This window comes from Bubalus bubalis, chromosome 14, assembly GCF_019923935.1.
Source record: "Bubalus bubalis isolate 160015118507 breed Murrah chromosome 14, NDDB_SH_1, whole genome shotgun sequence".
Lineage (NCBI taxonomy): Eukaryota > Metazoa > Chordata > Mammalia > Artiodactyla > Bovidae > Bubalus > Bubalus bubalis.
Window position 1 is genome coordinate 63081559 of NC_059170.1, and position 25996 is coordinate 63107554.

A 25996-nucleotide genomic window follows, 5' to 3' on the forward strand; every position below is an offset into this window, starting at 1 on the left:
ATATTCTTTAAACGTTCTGACGCCATTTTGAATATACCTTGTGAAAGCCATTGTCCATACCTGAAAAGGCTTCCTGCTGAAAAGGCTGAGAGATTTCCGTATCCAAAGGGGGCCTTGATTCCCAAATATATGCCACAGCAGCTGTCCTCTTGTGTTGTTCCAGACGCGCTGGTAGACGGCCAGCCTATAAATGTGCTTTCCGAACATGTGGTAGTACAAGCGGAAGGTGCAGCCCTCCGCGTCAGTGGCGTTAAGGATCGGGCTGAGCAGAGCAGCTCGGTGCTGGAAAACCTGTGGTTCGGAAGATTCGATGTACAGATAGTGTCCTTGAGCGGTGCCCAAAGTGTTATCCTTCATCGGCCCTGTATTAAGCGTTGACGTTGGGCCCTGGTACCGGGTCCAGTCGAAATCATCTTCTGTATCTTGTTCCCAGTTACAAATTCCATTTTCAAAGTTACACTGAAGTTCAGGTACTGAAACGGGCATTAAATAAAATCAAAAGATCATTAAGGACCAAAATAACTATGAATGGGAATCCTAGTTGCTACTTCGCTTCTGCCAAGGTAAACCATTCTAATCTTTTTTAATGCTACATTAGAGCAAACTTTTAAGACAAGTAAATCTTAGCTAATACATCAAGCAATAATACTTTATAGATGGAGGTGGAATCACTTTGGCCATTATTTTCCAAATGCCTTTTATACCCATTCCCTGCCCTGTAGCACCATCCCAACCTTAGGGAAATGATCACTACCCCACAGCTGGCTCACCACAACAAACTTCTGTCTCCAGGGATTTCAACTTCAGCTGAATGTTCCAATCACCAGTGAACATTAGAAAAATTAAAGTTCAAGTTCAGCTCCAGATATGTTGATTTAATTGGTCCAAATTGTGTACCCATCAACTGAGAGGATATTTTACTAGCTCCCTTGGTGGTTCTAACATGCACTGCTGACAAGAATCATACTAGTTCTCAATCTTTGGGAATGCCCTGGGGTGAATGGTCAAGTTGTTTACTCCTTGGTAAAGTCCTGTACAAACACTGTGTAAGATATGGAAGGAAGCCCAATTTTTAATAAGCACCCGAGATGATTCTGAGACAGGTGTTTTCCAGACTTCACTCTGAAATCAAATTCTTCTCTCTGGATCCATCCCACCCCTCCTTTGTACCAAATATCCCTCCTTTGTACCACAATGACCGTATTTCAATGGTAGCTTATCATTTTTCTTCTCTATTCAAAATCCTTTCATATTTACTTATTTAACCTCAACTTAAATCTAAACTCTATCTTTCCAGCTTTACCATTCCCAAATTAAAATAACTTCCTGTTCATCCACAACTGTCTTTCCCCTTGGCATGCACTAATTTGTCAACATGCCCTAAACATCTCACCTCTCCCCCTCCCTCTCTCGATGCCTCTTATGTGGTGTGCCTCATCAGTTCTTAGCTCTGTCTCCTCAGTGGTAATCGTTTCTACTCACTGGGTTGTAGCTCCTTTGAGCTGATGCTTTAAAATGTTTTCGTTATCTATTTGTTTGGCTTCACCAGGTCTTAGATGTGGCATGCAAATGCTTAGCTGCAGCATGCAGGACCTAGTTCCTGGGATTGAACCCGAGCCCCCCGCATTGGGAGCATGGAGTCTTAGCCACTGGACCACCAGGGAAATCCCTGGTGCTTTTAAACTTTTAACTCCCTTCAGTCAGTAGAAGAACTCAAAGCACTTTTAAAGAATTGGTCAGTCTCTTATCCACTCAACACTCTACCTACATTTGTAGGATAAGATTGGAATGTATTCATTTTTCAAGATGTGACAATTCTGTTGACATCAAGTACTTTTTTAGAATAAATGGGATAGACTATACGTTTAACATTATTTGGGTAGAAGGGACAGTATTTAGGATCAATGAAGATTCCACACTTTAACTTCATTTACATAAGTTAATGTTTTTGAAAGACAAATGTCAGCTGTCCTCTATTCATCTTTCTAACGGCACTTGGCGCCAAAGGTGAACAAATATTCTGAAACAATAAATAAAAGCATATGTGAGTAAACGCAGCCAGGCAAAAACAAATCATCTGTCTCGAAACCTAGAGAACAGGAGCTTAGACCCAATGAAGGGAACCGAGAGAGTAAATGTCAAATGGGAGATGAGCTTTCCTTTGATATTTCCTCACTGGTGACTAATCAAGCGCAGCTGTGACGTGAACTGGGCCCGCAGGTCCCCTGCGAGTGTCAGTTTGGGGCTGTGCAGCAGAAGGGGGATGTCAAGCAACTGTGTTTTTGACATAAAACTGGCACTAAAGCCAACAGTATTTTTCACATTGCCTGTCTTCAGACTGACTGCATGCTCAATCTTTATTTCAAAAAGGAAGGCATATAGCCCCACCCTTCAATGAAAGACCACATTCCTCGAATACTTCGGGAAATATAGCATTGATTTCTGGATGACTAAGGCATTCTATGTTAATAAAGTACTAAATCTAGGGACTTCCTTAGTGATCCAGTGATTAAAACTCCACACTTCCACTCTAGGGGCACGGGTTTGATCCCTGATCAGGGAACTAAGATCCTGCATGCCACATCGCACAGCCAAAAAATAAAAAAGCTAAATAATAAAAAAATAAAAATAAAGTCTCCATGTAAAAAAGTTACTATGTCTATTTATATTCTTATGGCTGATTCACAGTGTTGTACAGCAGAAACCAGAACAACATTGTAAAGAAATTATCATCCAATTAAAAATATTTTTAAAAATTACTACGTCTAAATGGAAGGCTATGAGAGAAAGAGAAAGTGACAGTCACTATGGTTTCCTCTCATTAATATTTAGTCAGAAGAAATATTTTGATATTATAGCCATACTTCCACAATTTTATTCTAATCAGTTAATACTGTGAAGTTTGAAGGATAATTTGCTTATCTTTAGTAATAGATCAACATCTTTCAAGGAGTGGGGTTTGAAGTGAGTGAAAAAGATGAAAGGGCTTTCGAAATTTGCAAAAAATAAATTACTTTTAGGACAAGCAATGCTTCTTGTAACAGCCATTGGTCGAAATCATCAATTTCATTTATATGCACTAAAGTTATTAGTTGTGTAACAAGCTGCCTGGCAATTCTGACTTTAATGTGCCTGACTGTATTAAACACCACATATGTGCAAAATTCTCCACAATATTTATATGGAAATTTCTCAATGTAATGTTTCCTATGATGTTCCAAGTATTTGATGGCTTTCCTTTGGTTTATGATAAGACTTCCAATTTAATAGGCACATAGATTGAATTTTAAGGATCATTGCTATTTCTGGACAAAGAAAAATGCAAACTTTCCTTGATAGATTTTGGTAATTAAAAAAGAAAAACCTCTCTTAGCTTGTGATTCATTTTCAGAAACAAATGCAGCCGGCACTACCAGGAACCAGGTTTATTAATTAAACTGCAAGAGGTACACAATCATCAGATACCATCAACTTTTCGGTAATTTAAATCAGCAATTCGGGACTTTAACATCTCACTCTCTGCTCCCTATATCTAAGACATCATCTAACGTCCCTCCCCCAAACTTTAGTCCCTGCATCTCCACCACTGACACTGGAGAGAGGCTGCCAACCCCTCTCCTGGGAACTCCTGCTACAGGCTCCTAATAAATATGATCCAGTTTCCTCTAATCCACTCATTACACTGTATCCACAGTGACATTTTTAAATCAATTTTATTATATTACCTTCCTTCTTAAAAACCTTCAAATGGGGAAAAACTTCCTTAAAATGGTCTACAAAGACCTGATAATCTGGCCTCCCCCTTCATCTCCATCTTTATGTCGCATCCTAGTTCTCCCTCAATGCCTTGCTCCAGCCATACTGGGTATCTTGCAGCTGCTGTGCGGTCATGCCTCAGGGTTTTGCACATCTTCATTTACTTACTATTTTTCAGATCTCAGTTAAGTAACCATCTCTAGAAAGTCCAAACCCATAATTATATGAAGTCATAGCATTTGTGAAGTCCTGTCTAAGCTCCTGTCATTTTACATTTATTTTTTACATGTGTATGAATAATATCTATCTCCTCAATGAGACTGTAAGCCCCATGGGGTCAGCGACACTGTATAATTGTGCTCATCACTGTATCTCTAGGATGTAGTTCATAAATCTACATAATAAATACTGATGGCTGACTAATCACACAAAACATTCATTCAACTTTGGAACAATGCTTAGGGCCTTTGTTTTGATGGACTAGGAAAACAATGAACTGATCAAGATCACCACCATCAAAATGTATACCCATGGCTGATTCATGTCAGTGTATGGCAGAAACCAACACAACATCGTGGGGCTCCCCGCCCTGGTGGCTCAGTCTGTAAATAATCTGCTTGAAATGAAGGATACACAAGTTCGATCCCTGGGTCGGAAGGATCCCCTGGAGGAGGAAATGGCAACCCACTCCAGTATTCTTGCCTGGGAAATCCCATGGACAGAGGAGCTTGGCAGGCTACAACCCATGGGCCCACAAACAGTCAGACAAGACTTAGCAAATAAACCACCACCACCAGCACAATATTGTAAAGCAATTATCTTTCAATTAAAGTAAATAAATATTTTAAAAATTAGTAAGAGGGACCAGAAAGAAAGATACTTACCACAATTGACCTCATCAGTATAATCACCACAATCATCCACCAGATCGCATAACTGAAGTTTTTTTACACAAATCCTAGTGTGCAGACACCAGAAATGATCTGGCTCTTTGCAGCTCTTTGAGGGGGGTGGAAGAAGACAATTTTCAAATCTGATATCATCAATAGCTGAGACACCAACATAAATGCCAAGACTGACTTTATGTAGCAACAAATGGAAGGGCTGAGTAAGACGTCCAAGCTGAACAACTGCCTGTGACCACTGGTCACCCTGGTTATACAATACTCTCCAGAGTACCGTGGACTCGCTGGAATTTTCCATGTGTAGCTGTAACTCAGCTGCCCCCACTGATAGGCCATAGTTATAAAACCTGAAAGAGAACAAACACAAGAAATGGAAATGATTTCTGGAAAAGACTAATTGTGTGACTTTTACTCAGTCAACAGTCAATCAAAAATGAGTTATCACAATAGATGCCTTTATTTAATACTGTGGCCACCCATATGAAAGAGCTTATCTGCTCAGGTGCATACTCTGACTCTCAGGACCCTGAGACCCTTTCTCAAGGAGTTCACTCCAGAACTCAGGAAGCAGTGTTAATTATAATTCACTGTTGGAGGAAGGGTCCTTTTTATTTTAAGAAAGAACATTATAAATACTGACAATGTGCTCCTAAGTAAAATGCTAAATGTATGGATCTAATGCAATAGCTATTTTAAAAATAAAGCCAAATTATAGGAAAAATTACAATATTGAGTATATGCAGGACTATCCTTGCAACTGCCAAGCTGCTAGAGTAATTGACCATTGTTTTCAATATTTACCAGAAGGAAAGAGTGCATCCAGGTCCTGTCTGGCTGAAAGTTGGGCTCTGGAGTCTAGCAATTTGTGATAAGCTGTTGCTTTTCTTCAGAATGAACATAAAGTGCCCTATTGGAAAATAAGAAGAAATCGTAACTTAACCTGCAAAATTCTAAAATGAGACATCTTTCTGTAACCCTTACACTGAAGACTATACAACAATTAAAAATCAATAAAAGTGATTGTTAGCAAATTTTCTTTTATGAGCACTCAACTATTATCTAGAGCTGGGCCAAAATGATGCCAAAAACAACTGGAAGTTTCCATTAATTCAGCCAAAAATATATCTATACTCCATCCCCAAAACCTGTAAAGGAGCATTTCTTTTTTGACAACATAAGTACAATAGATAATATTCAACTGTTCTATTATTGTTTAGTTGCTTGGTTGTGTCCAACTCTTCGGTGACTCCCTGGACCATAGCCCACCAGCCTCCTCTGTCCATGAGATTTCCCAGACAAGAATATGGGAGTGGGTTGCCATTTCCTACTCCACACTGTCCTATGTTGTAGTATCAGAGAACTTTACTGCTTCTCTTTTTCTTCTCAGACTTGAGCAAAGGTAAACTGAAGTACAGATCTCCCTTGACTTAAGATGAAGTTATGTCTCATAAGCCCATCATAAGTTAAAAATATCAAAGTCATAGCACAGGGAACTCTACTCAATACTCTGTAATGGCCTATATAGGGAAAGAAACTAAAAAAGAGTGGATATAGACATACCCACTCTGCTATGTTTAAAATGGATAACCAACAGGGACCTACTGTACATAGCACAGGGAACTCTGCTCAGTGGCACGTGGCAGCGTGGATGGGAGGGGTATTTGGGGGAAGAATGGATACATGCAGATGTATGGCTGAGTTCTTTTGCTGTCCACCTGAAACTATCACAACACTATTAATTGGCCATACTCCAATGTAAAATGAAGTTTTTTTTTAAAATATGTGCATTTTAAAATACATACATCAGATATATGTATAACTGATTCATTTTGCTGTACACCTGTAACTAACACAACATTGTAAATCAACCCTATGTAAATAAAAAGTTTTTATAAAAAAAGAAAATATTGAAGTTCAAATGGCATTTGATACACCTGACCTACTGAACATCACAGTTTGGCCTTGCCTCCCTTAACCATGCTTAGACCACTTACATTAGCCCACAGTTACACAAAATCATCTAACACAAAGCCTATTTCATTCTACAGTGTTGAATATTTCATGTAATTTATTGAATGCTCTACTGGAAGTGAAAAACAGAACAGCTGTTACTGTATCGATTGTGCATCATGGTGATCACGTGGCTGCCTGGGAGCCGCATCTCTGCCTCTTCCCAGCATCAGAAGAGAGCATCATAGGTGTATCATTATCCCAGAAATGGTCAAAATTCTAAATGTGATGTATAGTTTCTATTGAATGTGATCTCTTTCACACCATCATTAAACTGACGAATCATTAGGTCAAACCATCGTTAGCTGGGGAAAGTGGGTAGGTTCGGAGAACCTCTACAGGCGTCTCACCTTGAGATGTGTTGTGAGTGTGATCCCGAGGTGGAGCCTGATCCTCAAATTCAGCAGAGAGGTTACTTCTAGAGCTCCAGGTCCACTCAAAATCATCACCACGGGCTGCTTCAAACCAACCACAGCTATCTGTTTCAAAGTCACATTCGGTAACTGAAAAAGAAAAACGCAGCTTTTCGGTCGACTCTTGAAGGTGATCACGTGTTTAAAGGGGTAGACAGAGCTCAATGGGAATCACCTTGCCACATTTCCCTAAGTAAAGTTTTATTTGAGGAAGAAAAGAATATCTGATCCCCTCCAAAAAAACTGAAAATTGTTAGGTAGAATCAACAATTTAAGAATATTTTCCAAATATTTTTCTAAGAAACAGCATTGGGACTTCCCTGGCAGTCCAGTGGTTAAGATGTCACCTTACAATGCAGGGGCGTGCAGGTTCGATCCCTGGTCAGGGAGTTAAGATCCCACATGCCTCGCGGTGAAAAAAACCAAAACATAAAATAGAAGAAATATTGTAACAAATTCAATAAAGACTTTAAAAAACTGTCCACAGCAAAAAAAAAAAAAAAGAAGAAAGAAACCTTAAAAAAAAAAAAAAGGAAAGAAACAGCATCATTCGGCCACATTGCTTATAGAATTGCAGAGGTCTAATTTATTCTGATACTTATGCTAGTTTCTCTGCTATTACATTATCTGGAAGGTTTCATTGTTCCTACAGACTATTTTAAACCAAACCATGAAAAGCTACTTCTAAAAAATTTAATATTTGAAAAATCCATGATTTTTAACATTAATGTTCACTTCTGATATTTGTAGAATTACTATTTCCCAAAGCATCAAATGTATCACCTAATAGGCACAAGGCAAAATAATATGACCTACTTTTCAAGTAAAAAGGAAGAGAAACAGTTAACTTCCATAAAGGCATTCTGGAGGAGGAAGAGAAGAAAAAAGTAAAAGGGAAAGAAGGGGAAGTTTTAATAATAGTAGTGTGGAATTAAAACTAATACGTAGTGGAACAGACCCTATACAGTAGGCTTTACATAAATCTAACTTTCACAATAGCTATGTGGAGAAGGTATTATTATTGTTGTTTTACAGAGGAAGAAAGGAAGGTTTAGGAAAGCTTTTAACTTAACCAAGGTCACATAGGTAGAAAGTCGTAGAGACTGATTGAAATCAAATATTCTGGCTTCTACTCTAATACTATTTTTGCAACTGCTGACAGTAACTTTTAATTGTCATTAGATTGGAAAAGGGATAAACCAAAAAGGCATGATCTGAATTTTCTTAGTGAGGATATTTAGGTGTTACTACAGACTCCAGTGAAAAATAAGGTTTGCCCCATTGATGATTATTACATTGGGATCCTTGGCCACTGGATATTTTTATCCAAGGACACAGTAATAAACTGCACAGATATTCCTTTAAAAAAAAATTTAGAAAGTAAGCAGTATAATTAAGAGATAAAAGTATAAAGTAAATCACTCAATGAAATTATAAAATTTTACATGGTAAAGGCAATTATATCTAATGATAAGTTATGTTTAATTTTGAAAATGCTCCTTCCACATGGGAAGCAATGTTAGGTGACTAGTAACATAATAAACATTTTTTATTTTTTTAAGATTCTATATTTCAAAAAATATGTTTTCTATCAGGTCTTCTGGCCCAAAATATGGCCAATAGAATACTTTCAAATGTTATCAAAAGTCAACGAGAAGGTATGAATACATTTAAAAATAAATATTTTGAAAATGTTGCATCAACTTTAATAAACAAGCAATAATTATATTTCAATAGAGACAAATAGAAATCATCAAAATGGAGACACAATTGCTACACTTAGAATAAAGATTTTCAAATAAATTTAGAAAGCAAAATTAAGTTCTATTCAAAAGTGACAAACAATAGTGATAAATAAGACAGATCAGATCAGATCAGTCGCTCAGTCGTGTCCGACTCTTTGCGACCCCATGAATCGCAGCACGCCAGGCCTCCCTGTCCATCACCAACTCCCGGAGTTCACTCAGACTCACGTCCATTGAGTCAGTGATGCCATCCAGCCATCTCATCCTCTGTCGTCCCCTTCTCCTCCTGCCCCCAATCCCTCCCAGCATCAGAGTCTTTTCCAATGAGTCAACTCTTCGCATGAGGTGGACAAAGTACTGGAGTTTCAGCTTCAGCATCATTCCTTCCAAAGAAATCCCAGGGCTGATCTCCTTCAGAATGGACTGGTTGGATCTCCTTGCAGTCCAAGGGACTCTCAGGAGTCTTCTCCAACACCACAGTTCAAAAGCATCAATTCTTCGGTGCTCAGGCTTCTTCACAGTCCAACTCTCACATCCATGCATGACCACAGGAAAAACCGTAGCCTTGACTAGATGGACCTTTGTTGGCAAACTAATGTCTCTGCTTTTGAATATGCTATCTAGGTCGGTCATAACTTTCCTTCCAAGGAGTAAGCGTCTTTTAATTTCATGGCTGCAGTCACCATCGGCAGTGATTTTGGAGCCCCTCAAAATAAAGTCTGACACTGTTTCCACTGTTTCCCCATCTATTTCCTCTGAAGTGATGGGATCGGATGCCATGATCTTCGTTTTCTGAATGTTGAGGTTTAAGCCAACTTTTCCACTCTCCACTTTCACTTTCATCAAGAGGCTTTTGAGTTCCTCTTCGCTTTCTGCCATAAGGGTGGTGTTATCTGCATATCTCAGGTTATTGATATTTCTCCCGGCAATCTTGATTCCAGCTTGTGTTTCTTCCAGTCCAGCGTTTCTCATGGTGTACTCTGCATAGAAGTTAAATAAACAGGGTGACTATATACGGCCTTGACGAACTCCTTTTCCTATTTGGAACCAGTCTGTTGTTCCATGTCCAGTTCTAACTGTTGCTTCCTGACCTGCATACAGGTTTCTCAAGAGGCAGGTCAGGTGGTCTGGTATTCCCATCTCTTGAAGAATTTTCCACAGTTTATTGTGATTCACACAGTCAAAGGCTTTGGCATAGTCAATAAAGCAGAAATAGATGTTTTTTCTGGAACTCTCTTGCTTTTTCGATGATGCAGCGGATGTTGGCAATTTGATCTCTGGTTCCTCTGCCTTTTCTAGAACCAGCTTGAACATCAGGAAGTTCGCGGTTCACGTATTGCTGAAGCCTGGCTTGGAGAATTTTGAGCATTACTTTACTAGCATGTGAGATGAGTGCAATTGTGCAGTAGTTTGAGCATTCTTTGGCATTGCCTTTCTTTGGGATTGGAATGAAAACTGACCTTTTCCAGTCCTGTGGCCACTGCTGAGTTTTCCAAATTTGCTGGCATATTGAGTGCAGCACTTGCACAGCATCATCTTTCAGGATTTGGAATAGCTCAACTGGAATTCTATCACCTCCACTAGCTTTGTTTGTAGTGATGCTTTCTAAGGCCCACTTGACTTCATATTCCAGGATGTCTGGCTCTAGGTCAGTGATCACACCATCATGATTATCTGGGTCGTGAAGATCTTTTTTGTACAATTCTTCTGTGTATTCTTGCCATCTCTTCTTAATATCTTCTGCTTCTGTTAGGTCCATACCATTTCTGTCCTTTATCAAGCCCATCTTTGCATGAAATGTTCCTTTGGTATCTCTGATTTTCTTGAAGAGATCTCTAGTCTTTCCCGTTCTGTTGTTTTCCTCTATTTCTTTGCATTGATCACTGAAGAAGGCTTTCTTATCTCTTGTTGCTATTCTTTGGAACTCTGCATTCAGATGTTTATATCTTTCCTTTTCGTTTCTCTTCTCTTCACAGCTATTTGTAAGGCCTCCCCAGACACCCATTTTGCTTTTTTGCATTTCTTTTCCATGGGGATGGTCTTGATCCTTGTCTCCTGTACAATGTCACAAACCTCATTCCATAGTTCATCAGGCACTTTATCTATCAGATCTAGGCCCTTAAATCTATTTCTCACCCCCATTGTATAATCATAAGGGATTTGATTTAGGCCATACCTGATAACTATGACAAACTAGGTACAAATGCTAAGAATATTTAACTCTTTGTATTTTCAAAAGCCATCTCTACCAATACAAATAACCCATAAATATGCATAGATTCCAGTATGTAGATGCTACTTCAATCCCAAAGAAAGTAAATACTTTTGATTCCTATTTCAGACAATCCCAAAAATAGGATCCAGGAGTTTTGTTATGCACATATAGAAAGAAAATAAGTTGTTGCTACTGTATAATATCTATCCCACATAGATCCCTGAAAATGGAACTTTGTCATCTACTATCATGGGATATATTGCCATGGAAATAAATGAATATTCAAACAGTAGAAAATTTAAGAAACTACTGCAGCAATTCTGTAGTTCTTGAATAAAAATCTTTATCTTTGAAGAGCCTTAGGGCCTTAGAGCCTGATGATTTTGCTGTTAAAATTCAAATATGCCTTGTTAGTATACTTTGTTTCTATATATTTAGATTTCTACACACATTTAAAAACTCAATTTGACTGATCAGAGATGTAATAATCAGATGAAACCTTCTCAAACTAAATATACACCTTGTCAATGGTAAACAAATGTCCTAGTCTGGAGGGGGGATGTGAATAATGGGGGAGGCAATGGATATGGACTTCCAACCTACAGAACTAAGAGATAATAAATAAAAGTTGCCTTAAGAAACTAAGTTTGCAGTAGTTAGTTATCTAACAATAGAAAACTCATGTACTGAGTAGAGACTGATGGCTGATTTCTCCCAACACTCTGGAGATAACTTTCCATTTTCTTCTGGTTTCCACTGTCTCCATTACAAAAGTCTAATAGTCAGTCTTTGACAGTGATTTATACCTTTTTCTAGCTGTTTTAAAAATGTTTCACTTTGTTATAGATTTTTAGCAGTTTCACTATGATGTCCCCACATGGTTTTCATTTTTGTTTTCATGCCCACAGGGCTTCTTGAAATATGGTTTTGTATCCTTTTCAATTTGAAAGCTCTTAGCTAAACTCTCTATAAACACTGTCAGTCTTGTTTTTTGTTTTTTTTTTTTCTTTTTCTGGGACTCCAAATATATAACACTAGAAATTCTCACTGCTCTCCCATGCTTATTCTTTTTTTTTCTGTAGTTTCAATCATTTTATTATACTTTACTTCACTTTTTCTCCTGATCTAAAGTCTAATTTCCTTATCTCATTAGCTGTGTATAGTATGCTGATAAACCATTGATGAGTTGTGAATTTTAATTATTGTTGTAATTTAGAAATTCCATTTAGTTCTTTTTTATATCTTCTAATTATCTGCTCAAATTCTCAGCTTTTTTTTTTTTTTTAAACTTTGAGCATATAAAAGATAATTCTTTTCAATTCAATGTCTGATAACTGCTTTATCTGGAGGAATTTTTGTTTGATTTCAGTTTTAATTGAGCTTTTTCTTTCCTGTGGCCTCATCTTATTGGTGTCTAAGTGCTTGACACTGTATATAATAAAAGGTAAAATAATTTGGGACCTAAGATATTACCTTTCTTCAGTAAGATTTATGTTTGTTTCTGTGGGCATGAAGAGTAAATAATATTTGAGGATTACACAAAACTAACTTCAGAGATTGAGGGTATTTGGAACTGGGTTTGAGACTCTGAGGAACCATACCTTGCAGTTCACACAGATCTCTTAGATACAGATTTTAGGCGCTGCAAACAAAACTGCGGAGTTTACCAACCCATATTTAGTATACTAAGCCTGAACTCCAAATTGTTCCCTTGCCTAACAAGACTTCCAAAGTTCTATACTCTAATTCTCAACTACCGGTTCCATGTTGGCATATGAAGTGGTACTAAACACCAGGTTCAGTTATCAAGGTCTTTCTTCTCACTGGTCACTTAATTTGTCCCTTCCTTTTTACATCTTCAATGCATTCAAGTAGGTTTATCAACATTTTTTTGATTAGATTTCTAGTTGTTCTCAGAGCGTGTCCCAAATTATTCTACCATAACTAGAAATAGAAGTTCTAGAATTTTTTATTTACACTTTTTAAAACAGTACTTTAGAACAAATTGTATGTAATAATAGCACATACAGTAGTCCCCCCTTAGCCATGGGGGATATGTTCCAAGACGCTTGTGAAATACCTGAAACTGAAAGATAGTACTGAACTCTACATATTGTATGTTTTCTTCCTGCACATACTTATGATAAAGTTTAATTTATCAATTAGGCATAGCAAGAGCAATAACTATATAGAAAAATTATAATAATAAAATATGTGAATATGGCCTCTGTCTCAAAATATCTTACTCTACAAATTTAATTCCTTTGCCATATTTATCATGCACTGTGGCTATTAACTTTTGTAGTTTGAGATGCAACAGTAAACTAGAACTAATTTTTTTTCCTACTTTATAATTTGATGTATTTCCTTCTTACTGTAGATCTTAGCAATGTCAATATACAGGTGTTTTTCTTTATTAAGTCAAGAATTTTCAACTTTTCACTTAAAGGAAACACTCTATAGCTTCCATTTGGCATAATCCAAATGAACAGAATGACTACTCTTGTGTTTTGGGGCCATTATTAAGTGAAATTAAGAGTTAGTTGAACAAAAGCACTGTAATACCATGATCCTCAACTTGATAACCAAGACGATACTAAGGGCAGGATACAGTGAACAAAGGGATGGTCCAAGGCAGGACAGAGCAAGATGGTGGGAGATTTCATCATGCTGCTCAGAACAGCATGCAATTCAAAAACTATGAATTGTTTATTTCTAGAATTATCGATTTAATACCTGCAGATCATAGCTGACCATAAGTAACTGAAACCACAGAAAGGGAAACCACTGATGAAGGGGGACAACTGTATTAAAATATTTATACAGTAATTATGGGCACATAATGCTCTAGTAGAATTTTATTTGTGGAATGGGGAAAAGTTATTTTTCTTAATGTCAAATTGTTTTTGAAAGAAACAAAGAAAATTTATGTGTATACTTAGATGTATATATAAGGTACAAATTGATGTGATAAATAACATAAAATATTCATTTAAAAACTTTCCAGTCTACTTTGTGTATCTTATGTCAATATTTAAATTTAATAAATTTTTATATCTATATAGCTTCTAAAATATTTTAACAGGTGTTACAATGGCTTCTATATATCTAAAACAGGAACACTATTAAATACATTCATAGAATACCAAGTCAGAAATGGAAATATAGTCAAACTTAGTTATAAATAGTCTTTAATTTTTGTTTGGGAAATGAAAAGAATTAGGAAATATGGAAATACCAGAAAATGCTAAATTTGAACCTTTGGTATTCTTTTAAAATCAATAAATTTTTGATTTGAGGTTTGTCCTAAAGCTTGAGCTCCTGGAGTTACTAATTATTCATTTATCCATAAGGATAAGAAATCCTTAGAAATGCTGCAAGTCCCATAGGGAATTATGAAAGGTCAAGACTATTCCACCAAATAATCAAAAATATCATTTTAACAAGGAAACAGGATGTAGGAATAAAATAACTTGCAAGGTAAGCCTAGAAAATCATGTAATAAAAAGGCATCATTAAGACATGATACTGATAGGAGACTATTAATAAAACTGGACTTGCCTTGCATCTTAAAATGGATAAGATAATAATATAAGTGACTCAGAAGTGACTGAGGAACAGTATATCTTGGGTAAATGAAAAAACCCTATAAATGTTAACGAAATAACCTGAGCTTATTAGCTCCACAGATAATTGGGCTCTTCTCAAGAAATACAAAATATCTGAAATCATTAGGTTAGTCTGAGGAAAGAAATACAATACCTATACAAAGAAGATACACATAAAAATCTAACAGAATAGAAAAAAAGTTAACTCTTTTAAAAAAAAATCATCATTCATTTCTGCCTACTCTTGGGGTAAAAAATAGTAAGCCTTTTTACAAATCATATTTTCTGTCTTTATATCACTCGAGTATTCATTCAATGTGATTATCATCTCAAAAATTGTTCCTCATAAGTTCAGGTTAGGGAGATGAGCATAATGAGTTTATTACATGTCTGTGCATGGCTTATTCTTGCTCGATGGAAGCAGCACAAAACGAGAGGTTATTAGACATTTTTCCATGGAAATGTGATGAAGCAGAATCTTTGCTCTTACTCAACAAAAGGTAGGGAGTTCTCTTTGTTTATATTTCTGGTAAGGCCTTGGTATCTCGAATTATTCCTTAAGATGGAGCTAGTCTAAGACATGGTTATCCTAAGATTCAGTTAACCTTATTCAAGTTTTAAAAAGAGTTAAGAATAAGAATGTTATTCACAAATGACTAAAAATTTCAGTAGTAAACTAAAATGAAAAAGGAAACATATCCATTAAAAATACCCATAGACACAACAGTCTAAAGATGGTAATAAAATTAAATTGTTTAAAAATGTCATCTCAAAGCTTTATTCTCTTACTAAAATGGTTTTCTTAAAGAATATCAATGGTTCTGAAAACAGAAGTATGGATAGAATCTTCTTACATGTATGTATATGATTAACTGAAGAAACAAGATGAGAAAAAGTTGAACTGTGCTTTTCCTTTTAAACTGTAAACTAAACACAGAATATTTTCTTTATAATGGAACTCATTGTCTTTTGAGGAAAAATGTTCAGTTTTGATTTCTAAAATGGTGTTTCAGAAATCTGCTCTATACATGTTCTGCCACAGATACAGCACAAGCTTTATAAGCAGATAAGCCAGGGTGGAATTTTACCCTTGCCTTTACTAGATTTGTACTTTTGGTTGTTGATCTCTCCAGAGGGAATTCCTACTTCCTTGAACCCTCCCACAAATTATACAGCATAAGTCTAAATCCATTAACAAGTTCCTCCTAACACTCCTGCTAAAATGCCCCACAGGTCCCCACAGTAAACCATTTTCCTTGTTCTGCAAGTATCAATCAACACAATTTTGTTACAGGGATTGTATGGTATTCTCTGATGGTTTTTCCTTTAGCCATGTATGAATATGAGAGTTGGACTATAAAGAAAGCTGAGCACCAAAGAATTGATGCTTCTTAACTGTGGTGTTGGAGGAGACTCACAAGAGTCCTTTGGACTGCAAGGAGATCCAACCAATCTATCCTAAAGGAAATCAGTCCTGAATATTCATTGGAAGGACTGCTGCTGAAGCTGAAACTCCAATATTTTGGCCACCTGATGCAAAAAACTGACTCATTGGAAAAGACCCTGATTCTGGGAAAGATTGAAGGTGGGAGGAGAAGGGGATGACAGAGGATGAGATGGTTAGATGGCATCACCGACTCAATGGACATGAGCTTGAATAAACTCAGGGAGTTGGTGATGGACAGGGAAGCCTGGCGTGCTGCAGTCCATGGGGTCACCAAGAGTCGGACACTACTGAGTGACTAAACTGAACTGAACTGGTCTTCTCCGATGGATGGGCATTAGTACCCTCCTTTCTGTTCTCAAAATAGTTCACATAGTGATTCTATTGAGTCAGTTCCTGGAAGGCCTCACTGCAAAGTGCCACAATGGTTCCCCATCTCACTCATTTAAAGCCAGTGACCTTACAATGACCCTGTAAGGTCTTAACTGAATGGCATTCAAACTTGATTGCATATTAAAAATCACATAGGCAGCTTTAAAATTGCTAACACCTGGGTTGTACCTCCAGCGACTGCAATGTTAATTGGCCATGGCATCTAGAGCTTTAGAAGCTCTCTAGATATTGGAATGGGCAAAAAGTTCATTCAGGTTTTTCCATGAGATGTTATGGAAAAACCCAAAGGAACTTTTGGCTAACCCAATACTTCTCAGGGCCTTTCTGGTGGCCCAGACGGTCAAGAAATTGCTTACAATGCTGGTAAGACCATTCCCTGGGTAGGGAAGATTCCCCGGAGGAGGAAATGGCAACTCATTCTAATATTCTTGATTAGAGAATCCTATGGACAGAGGAGCCTGGTGGGGTACAGTCCCTAGGGTCACAGAGTTGGACACGACTGAGTGACTTTCAATTCTTTCTTTCAATACTTCTCAAATGCAGTCAAGGTTGAGAAGCACAGCTTTAGATCATTTGTTTATTTTTCTGGCCTCATTTCCTATTATTTTTATCTTTTGTTAAAGGAAATCCTTTCTCTTTTTTTTTAGAATTTTTTTTATTTATGTATTTTTGGCTGTGATGGGTGTCCATTTCTGCGTGGACTTTTCTCTAGCTGTGCCATGTGGGGTCTGCTCTCTAGATGCGGCGCAAGGGCTTCTCATTGAGGTGGTTTCTCTTGTTGCAGAGAATGGGCTCAAGGGCGCCCAGGCTTCTGTAGTCGGGGCCCATGGGTTCAACAAGTTGCAGCTCCCAGGCTCTAGAGCACAAGTTCAATAGTTATGGTGCACAGCCTTAGTTGCTTCAAGGAATGTGGGATCTTTCCTGATCAGGGATGGAACTTGTGTCTCCTGCATTGGCAGGCAGATTCTTTACCTGAGCCCCCAAGGAAGCCCTTACTTTTTTTCTTATAATCACTCTCTTCCAGCCAAACAAATCATTTGCTATTGCTCAAACTCACCAGATAGCCTCCTGTTTCAATCACTTTGTTCTTGCTTTCTGCCTGAAAATCTTTTCTCTGAGATATTCTCAGTTTATTTCCCTTCCCTTCTTCAGTCTGCATTAAACCACCTTGTCCTTGAGAGCTACTATGACAATCCTATTTAAAATTGCAAAGTCATCCCCTCCATCATTACCTGATTGCCTTTACATCACTCTATTTCTTATAACATATACCGCTTCTAAAATAGTATGCACTCTGCTCATTTATCATAGTTTCAGTCTCTCCCCTACTTGGAACAAGTTCCAAGAAGAGAGGGATATCTGTCTGTTTTACTTACTGTGGGATCTATATGCTTGGCATAGACCAGGCACTCAAAATGCACTTGTTAAAAGCATCAGTGGTGACCTTCCTTTTTCCAGAAATAATTTTTTTCTCATTTCTTATTTTCCCCCATATTCTTGATTCTATTACTGAGTTAGACATACTTAGTTGGGACCCCCTAATACAAGCCCACTTATCAGTCCATCCACTCCTAAAAATTCACTCCTAATTTTTTTTTAACTAGGTTTCTCCTTTGCCAGAGTTCCCTAATTGTGTGTCTCTCTTTAGGTTCTATTTGACCCTTCTTTTTTCATCTTACTTATAATTATATTTAATTGCCTCTCAAAGGAGATGTAATTAAATATCATACTTCATCTGGAATGGAAAACCTCAAGTGGTGCCACCTTGCCAGATTTTCAGTTAAAAACACTGGCTCTTAGCCTATACTCTCTCCCCAGTAAATTCTATCCAATATCAAAGTTTCAATTACTTTATTATGTCAATAAAATTATTCAATAATTATTTCTTCAACTCACTGTCCTCTTGTTAATGCCAGAAGTATCCAACTTACAGACAATAATGATCTCCTCCTTCAATCTTACTTCTCCGTCTTACTCACTCTATATCCTGTGATTCCAGATAGAAATACTGATAAGTATTACATAAGACACCCATTTTCCATTCTACCAAAATTCACGGATGCCCCTGGCATCCAGTGGTTTAAGACTTCACCTTCCAATGCAGGTTAGACTAGACACAGACCTTATACCCTTCACAAAAATTAACTTCAAATGGATCACAATCCTAAATGCAAAATGTAAAACTATAAAACTCCTAGAAGATAACTTAGAAGAAAATTTAAATGACCTTGGGTATGGCAAAGACTTTTTAGGTACAACACCAAAGCATGAGCTACGAAAGAAATAATTAATAAGCTAGACTTTATTAAAATTAAAATTTTCTGCTCTGAAAAAGACAATGTCAACATACAGTATTTGTCTTTCTGTGTTTGACTTATAAGTCACAGGTAGGTAATACACAGCACAGGGAATAAAAAGTCGGTAATGTTATAACTTTGTATGGTGCATAATCTATAAAATAAAGCTCTCACTGTTTGCAGATGACATGATCCTCTACATAGAAAACCCTAAAGACTCCACCAGAAAATTACTAGAACTAATCAATGACTATAGTAAAGTTGCAGGATATAAAATCAACACACAGAAATCCCTTGCATTCCTATACACTAATAATGAGAAAACAGAAAGAGAAATTAAGGAAACAATTCCATTCACCATTGCAACGGAAAGAATAAAATACTTAGGAATATATCTACCTAAAGAAACTAAAGACCTATATATAGAAAACTATAAAACACTGGTGAAAGAAATCAAAGAGGACACTAACAGATGGAGAAATATACCATGTTCATGGATTGGAAGAATCAATGTAGTGAAAATGAGTATACTACCCAAAGCAATCTATAGATTTAATGCAATCCCTATCAAGCTACCAACAGCATTCTTCACAGAGCTAGAACAAATAATTTCACAATTTGTATGGAAAAACAAAAAACCTCGAATAGCCAAAGCGATCTTGAGAAAGAAGAATGGAACGGGAGGAATCAACCTACCTGACTTCAGGCTCTACTACAAAGCCACAGTTATCAAGACAGTATGGTACTGGCACAAAGACAGAAATATAGATCAATGGAACAAAATAGAAAGCCCAGAGATAAATCCACGCACATATGGACACCTTATCTTCGACAAAGGAGGCAAGAATATACAATGGATTAAAGACAATCTCTTTAACAAGTGGTGCTGGGAACTCTGGTCAACCACTTGTAAAAGAATGAAACTAGAACACTTTCTAACACCATACACAAAAATAAACTCAAAATGGATTAAAGATCTAAACGTAAGACCAGAAACTATAAAACTCCTAGAGGAGAACATAGGCAAAACACTCTCTGACATACATCACAGCAGGATCCTCTATGACCCACCTCCCAGAATATTGGAAATAAAAGCAAAAATAAACAAATGGGACCTAATTAACCTTAAAAGCTTCTGCACATCAAAGGAAACTATTAGCAAGGTGAAAAGACAACCTTCAGAATGGGAGAAGATAATAGCAAATGAAGCAACTGACAAACAACTAATCTCGAGAATATACAAGCAACTCCTACAGCTCAACTCCAGAAAAATAAATGACTCAATCAAAAAATGGGCCAAAGAACTAAATAGACATTTCTCCAAAGAAGACATACAGATGGCTAACAAACACATGAAAAGATGCTCAACATCACTCATTATCAGAGAAATGCAAATCAAAACCACTATGAGGTACCATTTCACGCCAGTCAGAATGGCTGCAATCCAAAAGTCTACAAGTAATAAATGCTGGAGAGGGTGTGGAGAAAAGGGAACCCTCTTACACTGTTGGTGGGAATGCAAACTAGTACAGCCACTATGGAGAACAGTGTGGAGATTCCTTAAAAAACTGGAAATAGACATGCCTTATGATCCAGCAATCCCACTGCTGGGCATACACACTGAGAAAACCAGAAGGGAAAGAGACACGAGTACCCCAATGTTCATCGCAGCACTGTTTATAATAGCCAGGACATGGAAGCAACCTAGATGCCCATCAGCAGATGAATGGATAAGAAAGCTGTGGTACATATACACAATGGAGTATTATTCAGCCATTAAAAAGAATACATTTGAAGCAGTTCTAATGAGGTGGATGAAACTGGAGCCTATTATACAGAGTGAAGTAAGCCAGAAAGAAAAACACCAATACAGTATACTAACGCATATATATGGAATTTAGAAAGATGGTAACAATAACCCTGTGTACGAGACAGCAAAAGAGACACTGATGTATAGAACAATCTTATGGACTCTGTGGGAGAGGGAGAGGGTGGGAAGATTTGGGAGAATGGCATTGAAACATGTAAAATATCATGTATGAAACGAGTTGCCAGTCCAGGTTCGATGCACGATACTGGATGCTTGGGGCTGGTGCACTGGGACGACCCAGAGGGATGGAATGGGGAGGGAGGAGGGAGGAGGGTTCAGGATGGGGAACACATGTAAACCTGTGGCGGATTCATTTTGATATTTGGCAAATCTAATACAGTTATGTAAAGTTTAAAAATAAAATAAAATTAAAAAAAAAAAAAAAAGAATTATATGCTGTATACCTGAAACTAATATAATACTGTTAAGTCAACTATACTCAATTAAAATTTTAAAAGACAATGTCATGAAAAGAATGATAAGACAAACCACAGACTGGGAGAAAATACTTATGAAAGACACAGCTGATAAAGGACTCTCGTCCAAAATTTTAAAAATCCTAACACTCAACAATAAGAAAATAAACTACCTGATTAAAAAATAATCCAAAGACTTGAAGACACCCCACCAAAGAAGATACAGCTGGCAAATAAGCATATGAAAAGACGCTCCACGTTTGTACATCATCAAGGAAATGCAAATTAAAACAACACTGAGATACCACCGTCCACATATTAAAATGGTCAAAATCTGGAACACTGAGGACAATAAATGCTGTTGAGACTGTGGAGCAACAGGAACTCACGTTCATTGCTGGTGAGTATGTGAAATGGTACAGCCACTTTGGAAGACAGCTTGTCAGTTTCTTAGAAAATTAAACACTATCTTACATATAATCCAGCAATCATGTTCCTTGGTATTTACCCAAAAAGGAACCAAAAATGTATGTCCACACAAAATCTTGCACATAGATGTTTATAGCTGCTTTCTTCATATGGAATATTGAACAATGGAATATTAATCAGCACAAAAAAAGTAATGCACTTGAAAGCCACGAAAAAACCTTAAATGCGTATTACTAAATAAAATAAGCCAATCTGAAATGGCTATAAAGCATATGATCCCAACGACCTGACCTTACAGCAAAGGCAATACACACTATGGAAACAATGAATGGATCAGTGTTTGCCCATAGTTGGGAGCAAGTGAGGGATGGAGCAGCAGAGCACAGAGGATTTTCTAGGGCAATGGAAATATTTTGCATGATACTGTAATGATGGATATATGTACTTATATATTTGTCCAAACCCATAGAATGCACAACACCAAGAGTGAACCATGAGGTATATTGTGGACTTCGAGTGATCATGATGTGTCAATGTAGGTTCATCAACTCTAAGAAATATCCCATCCTGGTGGGTGATGCTGATAATGGTAGGGGTTATGCATGTATTGGGGGTAGGGATTCTACAGAGACTCTCTACCTTCTCAGTTGTGCTGTGAACTTAAAATTGCTTAAAAATTTTTTATTTTATTTTTTAACTTTACAATATTGTATTGGTTTTGCCATATATCAACATGAATCCGCCACAGGTATACATGTGTTCCCCATCCTGAACCCTCTTCCCTCCTCCCTTCCCATACCATCCCTCTGGGTCATCCCAGTGCACCAGCCCCAAGCATCCAGTACCGAGCATCAAACCTGGACTGGTGACTTGTTTCATATATGATATTATACATGTTTCAGTGCCATTCTCCCAAATCATCCCACCCTCTCCCTCTCCCACAGAGTCCACAAGACTATTCTATACATCAGTGTCTCTTTTGCTGTCTCGTATACAGGGTTATTGTTACCATCTTTCTAAATTCCATATATATGCGTTAGTATACTGTATTGGTGTTTTTCTTTCTGGCTTACTTCACTCTGTATAATAGGCTCCAGTTTCATCCACCTCATTAGAACTGATTCAAATGTATTCTTTTTAATGGCTGAGTAATACTCCATTGTGTATATGTACCACAGCTTTCTTATCCATTCATTTGCTGATGGACATCTAGGTTGCTTCCATATCCTGGCTATTATAAACAGTGCTACGATGAACATTGTGGTACACGTGTCTCCTTCAATTCTGGTTTCCTCAGTGTGTATGCCCAGCAGTGGGATTGCTGGGTTGTATGGCAGTTCTATTTCCAGTTTTTTAAGGAATCTCCACACTGTTCTCCATAGTGGCTGTACTAGTTTGCATTCCCACCAACAGTGTAAGAGGGCTTCGTTTTCTCCACACCCTCTCCAGCATTTATTGCTTGTAGACTTTTGGATTGCAGCCATTCTGACTGGCGTGAAATGGTACCTCATAGTGGTTTTGATTTGCATTTCTCTGATAATGAGTGATGTTGAGCATCTTTTCATGTGTTTGTTAGCCATCTGTATGTCTTCTTTGGAGAAATGTCTATTTAGTTCTTTGGCCCATTTTTTGATTGAGTCATTTATTTTTCTGGAGTTGAGCTGTAGGAGTTGCTTGTATATTCTCGAGATTAGTTGTTTGTCAGTTGCTTCATTTGCTATTATTTTCTCCCATTCTGAACGCTGTCTTTTCACCTTGCTTATAGTTTCCTTTGTTATGAAGAAGCTTTTAAGTTTAATTAGGCCCCATTTGTTTATTTTTGCTTTTATTTCCAATATTCTGGGAGGTGGGTCATAGAGGATTCTGCTGTGATGTATGTCGGAGAGTATTTTGCCTATGTTCTCCTCTAGGAGTTTTATAGTTTCTGGTCTTACGTTGAGATCTTTAATCCATTTTGAGTTTATTTTTGTGTATGGTGTTAGAAAGTGTTCTAGTTTCATTCTTTTACAAGTGGTTGACCAGTTTTCCCAGCACCACTTGTTAAAGAGATTGTCTTTAATCCATTGTATATTCTTGCCTCTTTTGTCAAAGATAAGGTGTCCATATGTGCGTGGATTTATCTCTGGGCTTTCTATTTTGTTCCGTTGATCTATGTTTCTATCTTTGTGCCAGTACCATACTGTCTTGATGACCTTGGCTTTGTAGTAGAGCCTGAAGTCAAGCAGATTGATTCCTCCAGTTCCATTCTTCTTTCTCAAGATTGCTTTGGCTATTCGAGGTTTTTTGTATTTCCATACAAATTGTGAAATTATTTGTTCTAGTTCTGTGAAGAATACCATTGGTAGCTTGATAGGGATTGCATTGAATCTATAAATTGCTTTGGGTAGTATACTCATTTTCACTATATTGATTCTTTTAATTTTAAAAAAAGGCTAGTGCACTAAGAAAAAAATTTTGGTATCTTAAGACTAGGGCCAATCAAAGAATCAATCTATAACTTTCACTCTAACTCCTACATACTTCTCATCAGAATTAGAATCATGGCTATATTAGTGTAATATAGATCTCCCCACTAGACTGTAATCCCTAAGAAGGTAGGAACTACATGTGTCTTGTTCACCCTGTAAACAGCTGTTGAATCAAGTACAGTGCTTGATAAATATTTATTGAATGCATAAACTAACCCCGAGGATAGCAAGTGTTAAACTACACCTGCTTCCTACTATTATCCACTCTTTTCAGGCACTCTCCCAAAGTATGCACTCCTCTAGCCCAATATTACAACACTAATGCCCCAGGTAAAAACTTTCCCAGCTAATTTGCCTCACTCTACTTTTATCGACAGTAGATAAAATTGATGACACCATGCAAACTGTGCTTCCAGCGAACTTCACCTGTGCTGTATGGAATTTTCAACTGAAGTCAAGAAATGTTTATTCTCAAACTTTTCATTAAACTTTCCCCACAAGTTTCTCATTTTAGAATCTGATTCATGCCTATCCTAGTCCACCCTTATTGTCTATGAAGCAAAACCAGCTTTTTCTATTAGTTACATTTTTATGTATATTTTCATCTATTTTTTAAAATTTATTTTTAATTGAAGGATAATTGCTTTACAGTCTTGTTTTGGTTTCTACCAACACAATATGAATCACAAACATCAACCTGAATCAGCCATAGATTTACCCATGTGCCCTCCCACTTGAACATCTCTCCCACCTCCCTCCCCATCTACCCCTCTAGGTTGTTACCGAGCCCCGGTTTGAGTTCCCTGAGTCATACCTCAAATTCCCATTGGCTATCTATTTTACATATGGTAATGTATGTTTCCACATTACTCTCTCCATATCTCCCACCTTCTCCTTCCTCCCCACCGCCAGCTGTGTCTATAAGTCTGTTATCAATATTTGTGTCTCCATTACTGCTCTGCAAATAGGTTCATCAGTACCATCTTTCTAGATTCTGGTCAGAATCTTCATACTCTTCTCCATAGTGGCTGTATCAATTTGCATTCCCACCAACAGTGCAAGAGGGTTCCCTTTTCTCTATACCCTCTCCCACATTTATTATTTGTAAATTTTTTGATGGCCATTCTGACTGGTATGAGGTGATAACTCATTGTAGTTTTGATTTGCATTTCCCTAATAATGAGTGATATTGATTATCTTTTCAAGTGTTTATTAGCAATCTGTATGTCTTCTTTGGAGAAATGTCTGTTTAGGTCTCTTGCCCACTTTTTATTAGGCTATTTTTCTGGTACCAATTTGTATGAGCTGCTTGTATACTCTTGAAGTTAATCCTTTGTCAGTTGTTTCATTTGTTATTATTTTTTCCCATTCTGAGGGTTGTCTTTTAACCTTACTTACAGTTTCCTTTGTTGTGCAAAAGCTTTTATTAGGTCCCACTTGTTTATTTTTGCTTTTCTTTCCATTACTGTAGGAGGTGGGTCACAGGGGATCTCACTGTGATTCATGTCATAGAGTGTTCTGCCCATGTTTTCCTCTGAGTTTTATAGTTTCTGGTCTTATATTTAGGTCTTTAATCCATTTTGAGTTTATCTTTGTGTGTGGTGTTACAAAGTGTTCTAATTTCATTCTTTTACCGGTAGTAAAAGTTTTCCCAGCAGCACTTACTGAAGCGACTATCTTTGCTTCATTGTATATTCTTACCTCCTTTGTCAAAAATAGGATATCCATAGATGCATGGGTTTATCTCTGGGCTTTCTATTTTGTTGGTCTTTGTTTCTGTTTTCATGTCAGTACCATCCTCTCTTGATGACTATAGCTTTGTAGTATAGTCTGAAGTCAGAAAAGTTGATTCCTCCAGCTCCATTCTTCTTTCTCAAGATTGCTTTGGCAATTTGGGGTCTTTTGTGTTTCCATATTAGTTGTGAGATTTTTTGTTCTAGTTCTGTGTTCTAGTTCTAGTTCTGTTCTTGTTCTAATTTGGTAAGGATTACATTGAATCTATAGATTGCATTCGGTAGTATAGTTAT

At 37.2% G+C, this 25996-nt stretch overlaps 1 protein-coding gene across 7 annotated transcripts in view; it reads right to left on the reverse strand.

The window, feature by feature from the left end:
• MALRD1 (MAM and LDL receptor class A domain containing 1) overlaps positions 1 to 25996 on the reverse strand; it is a 743525-nt gene that overhangs the window by 429189 nt on the left and 288340 nt on the right. For all 7 annotated transcript variants that reach the window (XM_044928177.2, XM_044928178.2, XM_044928176.2 and 4 more), the window contains 4 exons: positions 7022 to 7174; positions 5463 to 5568; positions 4641 to 5008; positions 61 to 473 (listed from right to left, as the gene is read on the reverse strand). In XM_044928177.2, coding sequence (XP_044784112.2) covers positions 61 to 473; positions 4641 to 5008; positions 5463 to 5568; positions 7022 to 7174 — 1040 coding nt within the window. The remainder of the gene's footprint in view (positions 1 to 60; positions 474 to 4640; positions 5009 to 5462; positions 5569 to 7021; positions 7175 to 25996) is intronic.